The sequence below is a fragment of the Crocuta crocuta genome, unplaced genomic scaffold, assembly GCF_008692635.1.
Source record: "Crocuta crocuta isolate KB4526 unplaced genomic scaffold, BGI_CrCroc_1.0 scaffold310, whole genome shotgun sequence".
NCBI lineage: Eukaryota > Metazoa > Chordata > Mammalia > Carnivora > Hyaenidae > Crocuta > Crocuta crocuta.
Genome location: NW_027532609.1, coordinates 406,943 through 419,995, shown reverse-complemented (window position 1 = coordinate 419,995; position 13,053 = coordinate 406,943). Strand labels below are relative to the sequence as shown.

Below are 13,053 nucleotides of genomic sequence, written 5' to 3'. Positions count from 1 at the left end.
AACTGGTACTGTCAGCAAGGAAGGCAAAATTCTGAGCTCTGTTTTGGTGGGGAGATGAAGGAGTGGGAAGAGACTGGTGCAGTCACACAGCCAGGCAGTGTGAGAACTTCTGGGGTCCAGGGCTTCTTCCATACTGTAGAGGCCTCAGAGCTGCTGGGTGGGGCTTGGGCCTACCTGGGTGGCTTTCCACCAGGCCAGGCCAACCCAAACCCACTTGGCTTCTTCACCTGGACTAGCGATTGCAAAGGAAAATGTCTGCCACCCAGAAGTCTCAGTGCAGTTGGTTTTTATTATTAAAGCCAAGATTGGAAAACAGCTGTCCCCCCACACCCCCAATGACCCTCCCACCCACCTCCAGATTCATCCCATTATGTCCTATGAAGGTGAAAACGAGACTGGTCTGGAAAAGACTCAGAAAATGCTCATGCCAAATGAGAGAATGAGGATGAATGAAATAGGCTCAGATGGTGGTCTTTGTATGATTGGGTCGGCTCCACCCAGGATTCCCGGAAAAGACGGGTTGGGGGTGGGGCTAGATAAGCCCCTGCTCACAGTGCTGTTCCCAAGGGTCCAGGGTGGGTGCCAGGAACGAAGGCTACGGAAGAGGCTGGGCTGCCCCTACGCTCTACCCTGCTGAAGCTGGGCCACAGGCTGGTTTTTGTAAAAATGGTTTAAAAAGACCCCAGCCATGAGCACCACCCTCCCCTGAGCAGGGCCAGAGGATGTGCCAGCTCTGGGCTTTGAGGTCTGAGGCATGTGGCCTCCTGGCCTGGTGACACCTCCCTGGAGGCAGGCAGCACCCTGAGGGAGGCCAGGTGGACTCCTGGGCCCTGCGTGGTGCCCCTGATGGCCTTTGGGCTCTAGGAGAGCATCCAGATAGCTCTCTGCCCTCCTCCCACCCAGCCCACCTGAAGGCTCTAGGCTTCAGGGACCCTGTGCAACTTTTGCTCTTTGGATTCCAAAGATCTGAACTTCTCCTCCAGCATGGGTGCAGCAGGCTGGAAGTGGATGACAGGCTTGATTTGAAAGACAGTGAAGCCCTCCTGATTCTTCTGGTTGAAAAGACTTACCCTGTGCTCTAGCTCGGGGCTGGTTTGGGCCGAGCCCGTGGGGCTGGGCCAGGTGACAGGGGCTGGGTCCAAGGCCCTCTGGGACAGGCAGGGGTCCTCTGACAGGGAGGACAGCAGGTCCTGGACCGTGGCCTCTGCTATCTGCTGCTGGGGTGGCGGAGGCAGTGGCTGAGGAGAGGGGCTGGGCTCTGAGGACGGCTCCTCACGGGCAGTGCTGCAGTCTGTGGAGGAGCCCAGTGTCTGGCTGCTGTCACTCTGGGCCCGGGTGACAGAGCTGCGAGCAGAGCGGGAGGCGCTCTCCGAGGTGGCACTGGCACGGGTGCCATTGCTGCTGAGCTTCAGGGGCATGTCGACTGAGAAGAGGTCAGAGGAGATGTTGGGCTGGTGGACATCGATGGCAGCTGTGGTGACTACGCACATGGCTGGCTCTGGGACACCACTGTCTGCAAGAAAGGAGGGGATGCCAGTCACATGTCTCCCTCTGCCACATCTCTGTGGGCCCTGGTGCGGGTGGCTCTGACCCAAATAAATGGTGGACAGTGGGTGTGCCTGGGCTCTGCTGGGGCATGGGGGGGAGGGCTTGGTCTGTGGTCCAATTCCCCAATGTTTGCTGCCCTGCCCTCATCTTGGTAAACTCGTGTTCACAGGACATGCACTGGTCAGTCATCTGTGAGAACTGATCTGTGGCATCTACAGAAACGGCTGCGCTCTGCCCAGCAGTCAGCAGTGTTCTAGAATGGATGGTAGATGTTCTGCCCACTAGTGCTGAAGGAAAGAGGACAACCTGGGAGCAGAGTACCTGGCTAATCTGCTACGGACCTCTGTTGATTTAGTTAAACCACAGAGATGTTGGGGTTATTTGCCAACATCCTAACTCAGAAGGCATGAGGTGCCAGGACAAGGGATTTGGGTTTCATGGTCAGGGGGTCATTCAGTCTAGGAGTGGGGCCAGTCTAGGAGTGACATTATCAGAGCTGTGTCTTCAAAAGACTGATTTATCCCTGTAGGATGCATTGCAGGGGGAGGACAGAGGACACTTCAGAAGGTCTTTAAGTGAAAAGTATCCACGGGCCAAATTACAGTAGGTGCAGTGAGGGCAGGTCTCTCCCCAAAGCTGTGGGGTAGGTGCCCTGGAGGGAGAGGTCTGGGCTAGAGATGGTGGTCTTTGAAATCAGCAGACTGAATGAAGCTTTGAAAAAAAGAAAGAGATAAGAGATCTTGAGGGGGCTAAATTGTAGAGAAGAAAAATAACCAATGCATTATACATGTCACACAATGTAACATGTCACACAATTTCCCATAAGTGAAAACCACTAGGCTCCCTGAGACTTCTTTCAAGTGCAAGAATGAAACATAACTGGAGCAAGAATATACCCCATACCTGCTGCTTCTCCAGCCCAACTACCTCACCCCCATCATGATCATGTTGAAAGGGGCTCAGGTTGAGAGGTGCTGAGATCACTCAGATTTCTAGCCTCCAGCCCCCTTTCATATGAGGGTCCCACATGCAGCCCTCATTGGTAATACAGAGTATCCACCCTTGACATCCATAGCCTGGGTGCTGGACTTGGCTGGGAGCTAAAGCTCCAGGTCTTCAAACCATAAACTCTGCCTGCAGTTATGGTTCACAGGCACCAGGAGATGGGCACTCCAGGCCAAGTTGTCCCCACTCTCAACATTAGGGGTTGCATGGGGCCGCACAACGGTTCTGGTACGTGCAGATGGGCCCCAGACACAGACTCACCACTGCTGGGCCCATTGTAGTACTGACTGATGTAGCTGTTCATGTCATCTTTCACTGCGGCATCTACGCAGAGGAGGACAGAGAAAGGTGAGTGTGGTGGCTCGCCAGAGAGTCCAAGAAAAGGCTGTGGCCAGTTCATGTTCCTCCCCCAGTACTCCCACCCCTACTCATCACCATGAGAGGAGGCCTTTGTCTCCCAGAAGCTTTCTGCTGCTTTCCAATCCTCAGTGGGGCTCTGCCCCAGGGCTGGGCAAGATGGATATCAGAGACCCAGGTCGTCATGAAGCATCTGGCTTGACGTATGAAATGGGCAGGGCCCTTTCCTTCTCTGTCTTCAGTTTCTCCATCTCTGAGATGAGGGGTGTGAAACAGTTTCTCAGGGCTTTCCCTGCCTGGATGGCCTAAGTCTGAGTCTACCTGAGGTTCTCTGGGTGACCAGAAATGCCATTCTCAATACAAAATCTCAAAGCCCTATAAGTGGCCACACACAGCCAGTGTGTGATCACTGATGACATCCCCTTGGCTCATCCATCTGAGGACCTAGTCTTGCATGCATTATGGGTTCAGACCAGGGGCTGCACTTTCCTACTACCTAGTATGAGGTGGCATGAATAATGCATGACAAGGTATAAAGCTGTTCAGGTCAAAGGAGATGACATGGGATCAAAGAAAAGTTGGTTCATGATCCTGATAGGAATGAAGAAGGAATGGGAGAGAGGAGTGGTGAGAAATTCAGGAATGAGAGGACAAACAGATGACTGGAGGCCCACAGGCCTTCCCAAGGAGCTTGGCCTTGTTCCAAGGGCAGTGAAGACCCACAGGAAAGTTTGAACGCGGTCAGGTGTGACTCAGTCCCAAGGTTGTGGGGAGAGTAGTTCAGAAGGTGCCAGAATTTAGGCAAGGAGACCAGAGACAAGCCCAGGTGAGGCTGAAAGGTCCTGGGGAGAGGAGCGATACCTCATGGGACAGAAGAGAGTGATCAGAGTTAGAGTCAAGGGATAATTAGGAGGGACCTGGCATGGATTGGAGTTTGATAACTTGTCAGCTGAGCTCAAGGTTTGCTCCGTTAGCAACTGTGATCTTCCCTGGGTCCTAGGGTCCGACAAGTGTACCAGAATCAAACCTGATTTCAAACCTCAACCCACCATATTTTAGCTAAATGGTCCTCTCTGAGCTTCTGTTCACTTATCTGTTAAGAAGATTAAAGAAGCTAATGAATGTCAGATTTCTCCAGTGAGGTCAGGCACACAGAAGGCTTTCAACACACAGGAGTCTAGTCTTTCCTCTCCTATGGAAGTCTGAGGGAGTCCACACCCCTGGGTGCTTCTCCTAGGAGCCATGGTCTACAGGTGAGTGGACCAGATGCTTTCTATGGTCGCCTTCATGGGCACACCTGAAATCACTGGCAAGGCCAAAATGCCCTGACGCTGGAAGGCTGTGGGCACAGGCAGACCTGGCTCTTAGAAGCTTTTTTGGTGTCTTTTGATCTTTAAATGCCTGCGGTGAGAGGTGTGTTTTGCGTTAATGCCTCAACTGAGGGAGGGGCCCGAGGCTGGCTCTAGGCCCTGGCCCAGGATCAGCCAGCAACGCTCCCTCAGAATCAGACAGTAATACAATTCTCCATGGCTCTTCATAATTTATGTTGTAAATGCTGTCTAGCCCTGCAGGTCACCCTGGGAGGTAAGTGGTGTGGCTGCTCCTGGTAAGCATGACCGGAGGGGGGGCCCCCCCCCCCAGGCCTATTGGGCCAGACAGGAGGTTCTGGTCCCTTCCCTTGGGCCATGGCTGCAGGGGCCTTGTGACAAGGGCAGAACTATGAACTGGGCTAAAATTCATCCTAAGGGAGTTATTCATAGGAGGTGGCCTGGGGTGATGAAGAAAAACCCAGACCCTAGAAAACAACATGAACAGCTACATGTAGAAGAATGAAACTGAGCCACTTTCTTACACCATACTCAAAAATAAACTCAAAATGGATTAAATATGAGACCTGAGACCATAAACCCCTAGAAGAGAATATAGGCAGCAATGTCTCTGACATTGGCCATAGCAACATTTTTCTCCTAAGGCAAGGAAAACAAAGAAAAAATGAATTACTGGGCTAAACCAAACTAAAAGCTTCTTCACAGCAAAGGAAACCATCAAAATGAAACGGCACCCTACTGAATGAGAGAAGTTATCTGCAAATCATATTCGATAAAGGGATAAAATCCAAAATATATAAAGAACTCCTACAACTCAACAGTAAAAAAAGCAATTAAAAAATGGGCAGTGGACCAGAACAGACATTTTTCCAAAGAAGATATAGATGGCCAACAGACATATGAAAAGATGCTCAGCATCACTCGTCATAAGGGAAATGCAAATCAAAACTACAATGATACTACTACCTCACACCTGTCAGAAGGGCTAAATTCAACAACACAAGAAACAAGAGGTGCTGGAGAGGATGTGGAGAAAAAGGAACCCTTTCTTGTGCTGCTAGTGGGAATGCAAATGGTGCAGCCACAGTGGGAAACAGTATGCAGATTGCTCAAAGAATTAAAAATAGAATGACTGTGGAATTCTACTACTGGATATTTACCCAGAGAAAATTAAAACACGAATTTGAAAAGATATCTGCATCCCTGTGTTTATTGCAGCATATTTACAAGAGCCAAGATGTGGAAGCAACCCAAGCATAGACGAATGGATAAAGAAGATATGGTGTACACACACACACACACACACACACACATACACACACAGAAATATAATTCAGTCATAAAAACGGATGAGATGATGCCATTTAAGGCAACATGGATGGACCTAGACAGTGTTATGCTAAATAACTCAGAGAAAGACAAATACCATATAAGTTCACTTGCATGTGGAATCTAGAAAACAAAGAACAAATAAACAAAAAACAGAAACAGACCCATACATATGGAGAATTGATTGATGGCTGCCAGATGGGAGGTGGTGGTGGGATAGGTAAAATGGTTGAAGAGGAGTGAGAGATATAGGGTTCTGGTTATGGAGTGAATAAGTCCCAGGAATGAAAGGTAGAGCATGGGAGATGTAGTCAATGATGGTGGCCACACTTGTGGTGAGCACAGCCTAATAAACTTGTACACTTGATGTACACTTGAAACTAATGTAACATTGTATGTCAGCTAGACTTCAATTAAAAATTCAGTAAGAAAAAGGGGAAACCACAAATCTCATTTCAAACAAACAAACAAACACACCAAAAACCCACATCCTGGGTCTTGTCCTGGTGCATGCCACTGCCACAAGAGCCTGAGCAGGTCACATCCCCTCTCTGGGCCTCAGTTTCTTCATCTGTACCACCAGGGGCTGGTGAGGTTGCAGACTGTGATATGGCTGGGCTAGATGGCCTCCAAAACCTCTGCCAGCTCTACAGCCTTCCGGGGTGAGGGAGCAGTGTGGAAAGGGACCGAGGGCATCAGGGCTATCACTTCACTACCTCCTGATGGGGGCTCTACCCTCCATGGCCTGCACACCTGGGCAAGGGAGTGCCTACCTCTTTGTTGAGGAGCTCTAATAGTCAGCTGCAGGCAGCTTCTGGTTCATTTGGCCCCTGCGCCGGGTACTGAAGCCAGGAGGCCTGGCCTCTGAGGAGCCCAGTCAGGGTCTCCTCAGGATGTCCATTCCTTGGTCAAACAGCCACTCTCCATTTAATCAAGCCTTACTGGTCCTGTCTTCCACAGGTACCAAGGCTAAGGCCAGTGCTCTTCACCATCTATGTGACAGACCATCCAACACTTAAAAGGCCCTCCTGAGAAGTCTCCTCTGGGAAACCACTGTCCATTTTCCACCCCTCCCCAGTTTTCCAGCCTTTCAACTCTGAAGGCTTCACTACAGGTTACAGACTTGACCAAAATAGGTGGAGGAGGTAGGGAGGGAGCATCCACTGTGCCTCTACAGCTCCACAGCTTGGGTGTGGCACTTCCCACACCAAGATCCTTTAATCCTGGCCACTGTCCTGCAAGGCCAGGATTGCTTAATAGACTGGTCCTTCCCAAGATCTGGCAGGACCACTCCCCTCATGCAGCCTGACATCTTCCAAGTGGGTGCAGCAACCACCCTACCCCACTGACTCACGAGATGCCCAGGGCTTCTCTGCAGCAGCTGGGGCCAGGCCAAGCCTTTACCACACTAGGCTGTGTAACCCCCACGGAGGATTCCTGCTTCTCATCCCAGGCAAATGTCAGTACAGAGATGCTGCCTGCTGAGGAGGACTCTTATTTATTTATTTTGAGAGAGTGGAGGGGCAGAAAGGGTGGGGCACAGAGAGAGAGGAGAGAGAGAATCCCCAACAGGCTCCACACTGTCAGCATGGAGCCCAATGTGGGGCTCAAACCCACAAACTGTGAGATCATGATCTGAGCCAAAACCAAGAACTGGATGCTTAACCAACAGAGTCACCCAGGCATCCTAGAGCACTCTTAATGTTGGTTCAGTCCAAGGTATTAGATCATTCTCCAGGCTCAGTGTTGACTGAGGATGCCACATCTTCATCCAAACCATTGGAAAAAAGGCCACCTAGACTAGGTAAACTGTAGTTCAGATGTCTCTCCTGAACTTTTGACTGATCTGGTTAACTGGACAACTTCACCTGAATGACATCCAGCTACCTCTGACTCAACATGTCCCAAACAGAACTTTTCAGTGCTTTCTCTTTCCTTACCCAACTCCTACCAAGTCTGTGACTAGTTGAAGGACCCCTGATGTCCTCTGCTATGGTCCTGTGGTCCAGCCATAGGTCAGATGTCATGCTTTCCCCTCTGGACTCTTGTCATGTCTGTGGGTTTAATGAATGGGATGGCTAGCTGCATGAATATGCCTGACACAAAACCTAGGGCTCAGGTGGCTGCTGGAGGTTTGTCCATTCTGCATTTGCTCCCTCTGCTCCAAACCTGTACCTACACAGAGCCTCAGAATGAGCTTTAAGACACAGATCTGAAAGTGAGGCCTGCCGGACTCCTCTAGCAATGCTGACACTGGTCGCGCCTGCTCTCTGCTTCAAGCAAGCCTTCTCCAGAACTGACCACTTGGGCTGGGGTTCTGTCCCAACCCACACAGGGGCCACATTTTCTTCAGTGTCTTTCTAGCACGTAGCACGAGGCTTGGCATAGGCCAGCCTCCAATAAATAGTGTTGACTGGACAGATGACTGTGTCTGGGTCAGAGGCCCGCAGGACCTCCCAGGACCTCCCCCTCTGAGATGCTCTCTCACTGTTCAGCACACAGCCTCCCTCCCTGTCCCTGGTACCTGCCGGGAGACTAGTGACTATTGGATGTCTGGGAGCTTGGGGAAAAGGGGGGGAGGTAGGCACAGACCCTGGTGGCCAGGAACAGGCCACTATTCTGCCTCTACATGAGGGGCTGCCCACCTTCCACCTAAGAATAATCTCCTGCCCCAGAATTTGTTTTGATTTGGCCCCAAAGAGCCCTAGGGCCATGGAGCAACCACCCCATGGGAGGACTGAGTTGGCTGCCTCCCCCAGGGGGGGAGGGGCTGGAAAGAAGGGTGGGCACAAACACAGGCTGTAGGACAAAACAGCCGCCTTGTGGTCTCAGGCAAATCCCTAGGCACTCTGAGCCTCAGCCTCCTCACAGGTGAAATGAGGATGAGAAACACAACCTGCTGGGGAGCTGTATGATTTACTGAGATAATGAATGTCAAGTCTAGCCCTGGGCTGTCCCTCACATCTCTGATCCCCTGGCCCACAATGTTCCCTACCAACCCCAAAGCCTTGAGGCTTCTATGGCAGCTGCAGCAGTTGCCCTTGGCTGCTTGGCGCCTTTCTTTCTGGGGTGTAAGCATTCTGCAAATGCATCCAGGCTAATCCTCCCAAAGCCCTTAGAGTGCTGGCCATGGCAACGCTCATTATGTGTGTTTGCCCCTGGGGTGAAGCCCCAACCTGCCTGGCAAGGCAGAGGTTGAGAGAAAGGGCATGCGTGAGTCAGCTGGGCCTCCTGGAGGGGCTGGGAGGGGGTGCTGTGGAGCAGGGGTGCCAGTACCCCACATCCATACATCCTGTGCAGACACGGGCCCCAAAGCCCATAGGGAAGCCTCGATTCGTGGTTCGGGGCTCCTGCTTCCTGACTCGGCAGCCCTCACAGAAGGAGGCACTGACATTCACTGGGCACCTGCTGTGTACCATGCACGAGAGCTGTGCCTGGGACCAAAAGCCCAATCCTTCGCAGAGAAGTTGTATTTCTGCTATTATTCTCATTCTGGAAAAAATGGGGCTCAGAGTCAGGCCCAGCAGCATGATAGTGGGGTCTCTTGTTCAAAAAGCCAGAAGGTCCAAAAATAAACCCATGCATATATGGCCAATTAATTTATGATGAGGGAGCCAAGAATACATCATTGGGAAAGGATATTCAATAACAGTGTTAATAATAGTTTCAGGGAAACTGGACAGCCGCATGCAAAAATAATGAAAATGGATCACTATTTTACACCATACACAAAAATGAACTCAAAATAGATTAGGCTTAAATGTGAGACCTGAAACCATAAAACTCCTAAAAGAAAACATAGGTAGTAAGCTCCTTGACATCAGTCTTGACAGGGAGTTTTTGGATTTTTGACACCAAAAGCAAGGGCAATAAAAGTAAAAATAGGTAGGACTACATCAAACTAAAAAGCTTCCACACAGCAAAGGAAACCATCAACAAAATGAAAAGGGAGCCCAGTGAACAGGAGAAGATATCTACAGATATATATGACATATATATGATAAGGGGGTAATATCCACCATGTATAAAGTACTCATACAAGTCAACAGCAGAAAGAACCAAACCAATTAAAAGCCAGGCAGAGGATCTGAATATACATTTACCCAAAGAACACATACAGATGCCCAACAGACACATGAAAAGATGCTCAACATCACTTGTCATCAGGGGACTAGAAACCACAATGAGATACCACCTCATACTTGTTAGAATGGCTATTAGCAAAAAAACAAAGGGTAATTTTGGCAAGGATGTCAAGAAAAGCGAACACTTGCACAGTTTTGGTGGGAATGCACATTTGTATAGCCACAGTGGAAAACAGTATGGAGGTTCTTAAAAAATAAAAAATAGAACTACCATAGAATTCCACTCCTGGATATTTACCCAAAGTAAACAAAAACACTAATTTGAAAAGATGCACCCTCATGTTCATTACAGCATTATTTATAACAGCCAATACATGGAAACAACATAAGTGCCCAATGGTGAATGATTAAAGAAGATGAGATATCTATATCTATATAGATATGAGATATCTATATATAGATCTATATATTTATCTTCTTCTTTAATATATATATTATTTATTACACATATACACAATTACACATATAACATATGTATATGAATCTCAAGGCCGAGCTGAGATTCAAACCCAGGTCTGCGTCTTAAACTCATGCCCCTTCCTCTGTATCACCCTAGCCCTCTGCCCTGTCAGCCGTCTCACTATTTTGTGTGAGGCCCTCCCTGGTCTAGTCCTACAGCTCTGGGGTGCCCCAGGGCCTCAGTGTCCCCACTAGGCACGCACGTGAGGGGGCCAGCAGTGGCAGAAACCCCAACTTGTCTCTGTAGCACACAGGCCTCCAGTCTCCTAAAGGCAAACCCTGGTGCCGGCTGCTTGGCAGAGGGAAGGCCCAGACCTCCTGGGTTGGTGCACCTCTGTGGGGGTTTCTTTGAGGGCTGGGGCAGCATACAGGGACGCAGAGGTTTCCCATGATATACAGCGAAGTTGTGGCACTCCCACCAGTGGCTGTAATTCATAAATTATGGGCGAGTTTCAAGACTAATAAATTTGGGAGGGAAATATTAACGACTACACAGGGGCACTGTGAACTTGGCAGGCCCCAAAGCCTGGAACTTTGCAGCCTGGGTTTTAAAAATGATTTGTGCCAGAGCAAGTCTAAACAGAAGCTGGTCGGCGTTAGTCTGGCTCTGATCTGCCGGCAACTGTTGAGACTGCAGGAACCACTCAGCACTCCCACCCTTCAGGGCCACCCTCCCGGGCCACCCTCCCGCAGTGAGCAAGGCCCCCTCCAGAGGCTCCTGTCACTTCTTGCCATTTCTGCAGGTTAATCCCTGGATTGTCTGTGTACTGTTGTGACACAGTGAGCTTTGGAGCCCTCACTGGCCTGAAGGTCATTGTTAGCAACAAACACTGCCCTTTCTCCATCTCCAGAGTAGCCCAGGGCACCCCTAGCCTGTCTGGCCATAATTTCTAATGTCATAGAAATCCCTCCCTGGACACAGCTCCTGGTCAGAGAGAAATCAGCTGGGGGAAATGCCCTGTCTCGCTGGCCTATAGGAGGCTGTGAATCACACATGCCGCTTGCTGGCCCCCAGCTTCTGCCCTCTGCCCCAGAGGTGTTGGCTTTGCTACTGATGGTTCTGGAAGTTGGCAGTGAAGTGGCAGAAGTAGCCTGGGGGGGAGTGGACTGTGTACGGCATAGACCGGGGCAGGTGTAGGGCAGGTGTGCGTCTAGAGAGGTGGGAGGTAGGGGTGTCACAGAACAGATAAAGGAGAGCAGGGCTCCAGGACCAGACGGGCAGGGCATTTGCAGCTGCTCCCAGGGATGCATGTTTGGCATCCTTATGGGAGGCCTGGGTGCCTTGTTCAGACACCCCCTAGTTTCCAGGAGGGTCAGCATAAACTCCATGACATCCCAGCTGGTGACACACAGCTGATCAAATTTACCCTGAAATTTGGGCTTCAAGTGTGACCCAGCTTTCCTTTTCTGCCTCTCTCCTTTCCCTCCTGGAAGTTGCTCACTATGGGGACAGCAGAGAGAGGAAGCAGGATGGAGAGGCAAGGACTCCTAGAATGTTTGGGATTATTTCAAAGGCTTGGTTTGCTTGTAGACTCTCCAAACTCAGATCTTGACTCCCTGTGGGCCCAAATGTGGCATCATGTGTTGAGGGTCTGGAGGTCACTGGCTTAGGGACAATAAATAATGACCATGCTGTGATCGAGAGAGCTAAGGATCCTGACAAGAGAGAGGTGCTACAGAACGTGTGGCTGTTTGGAAGTGCTCACCTGAGCTCAGGTGTTTACAGGTGAGCATGCGTGAAGAGAGAACAGAGCCAGGCAGGCCCAAGCCCCAGGTGAGCTGCAGCCTGGAGATGGGCTGGGAGCATCGCTGTGGGCAGAGCAAGAAGGCTGGCTACCCAGTAGCTGCTCCTCTGGCTCACTCTGCTTTATCAACGAGAGAGATCCTGGGATGAGCTGTGAAGCTCGCATCCTTGGGAAGCAAGACAACCGGGCAAAAGCTGCTGAGTTCCAGAAGAACTTGCAAAAAGAATATTCTTATATTGTCTTATTCTGGATTCCACAAACATCAGCCTAGGGAGCTGAAAGTCAAGAGGGGTTTCTGGAGTGGACTGCTAGCCAGATGGCCCCTGAGCTCTGAGCACTGCGGGGACCCACATGAGCTCAAGTGGCAACCAGCCTTCCTTTGTTCTTTGATCAGTTATAGACTTGCAGATTGCATTTCACGCAACAAGCTCTATGGGGAGCCTGCTGAGGGCCAGGCCTGGGCGGCCCTGGAGAAGTCTTGGGGGGATACATGCATAAATGCTCACAGCAACACAGGGCCTGGTGGGAGTTCATGAAAGTCTAGAGGGGAGAGGGTGGTGGCTGGGAGCTCATTTGGAGATGGGTTCTAAGGAGGAAGAAAAGTTTGGCAGGCAGGTCTGGTCTGCCGGTGATCAGCATGTGGAAAAGCTCCAAGACATATAGCTGCAGAGAACACAGAGCTAAAAGATGTTTCCCTTGCCTACAGTGAAGGTGAAGACAGTGCGAGGAGCTGAGGCTGAGAAAGCGAGATCATCAAAGGTCTGTAGGCCACCTGTTAGACAGTGAATCATTGTGTCTCCCCCAAATTCATACATTGCCTAACCCCCAGTATCTCAGAATGGATTTCATTTGGAAACGAGGCTGTAGCAGAAGTCACTAGTTAAGGTGGTGTCATACTGAAGTAGGGTGGGCCCCCAACCCAGTATGATTATAAAAAAGGAAATGTGAGCACAGACACACACAGGGAGAATGCCAGGTGAAGAGGAAGCCAAGGAACACCAAGCATTATAAGCAAATCACAAGAAGATAGGGGAGAGGCCCTCACGGCCCTTGGGAGGAACCAACCTGCGGAAGACCTTGATCTCAGATGGCCAGCCTCCAGAGCTGTGAGACAGTAAGCTGAGAGTTAAGCCCAGC

The 13,053-nt window shown here is 50.4% G+C and overlaps 1 protein-coding gene across 1 annotated transcript in view; it reads right to left on the bottom strand.

Moving 5' to 3' along the window:
- Nucleotides 1–371: 371 nt before the first annotated feature.
- Nucleotides 372–13,053, bottom strand: part of TMEM266 (transmembrane protein 266) — a 72,820-nt gene continuing 60,138 nt past the window's right edge. The window contains exons 9-10 of the mRNA XM_077780478.1: nucleotides 2,815–2,877; nucleotides 372–1,513 (exon numbers count right to left, since the gene is read on the bottom strand). Of these exons, the coding sequence (XP_077636604.1) occupies nucleotides 918–1,513; nucleotides 2,815–2,877 (659 nt within the window). The 3' untranslated portion in view covers nucleotides 372–917. The remainder of the gene's footprint in view (nucleotides 1,514–2,814; nucleotides 2,878–13,053) is intronic.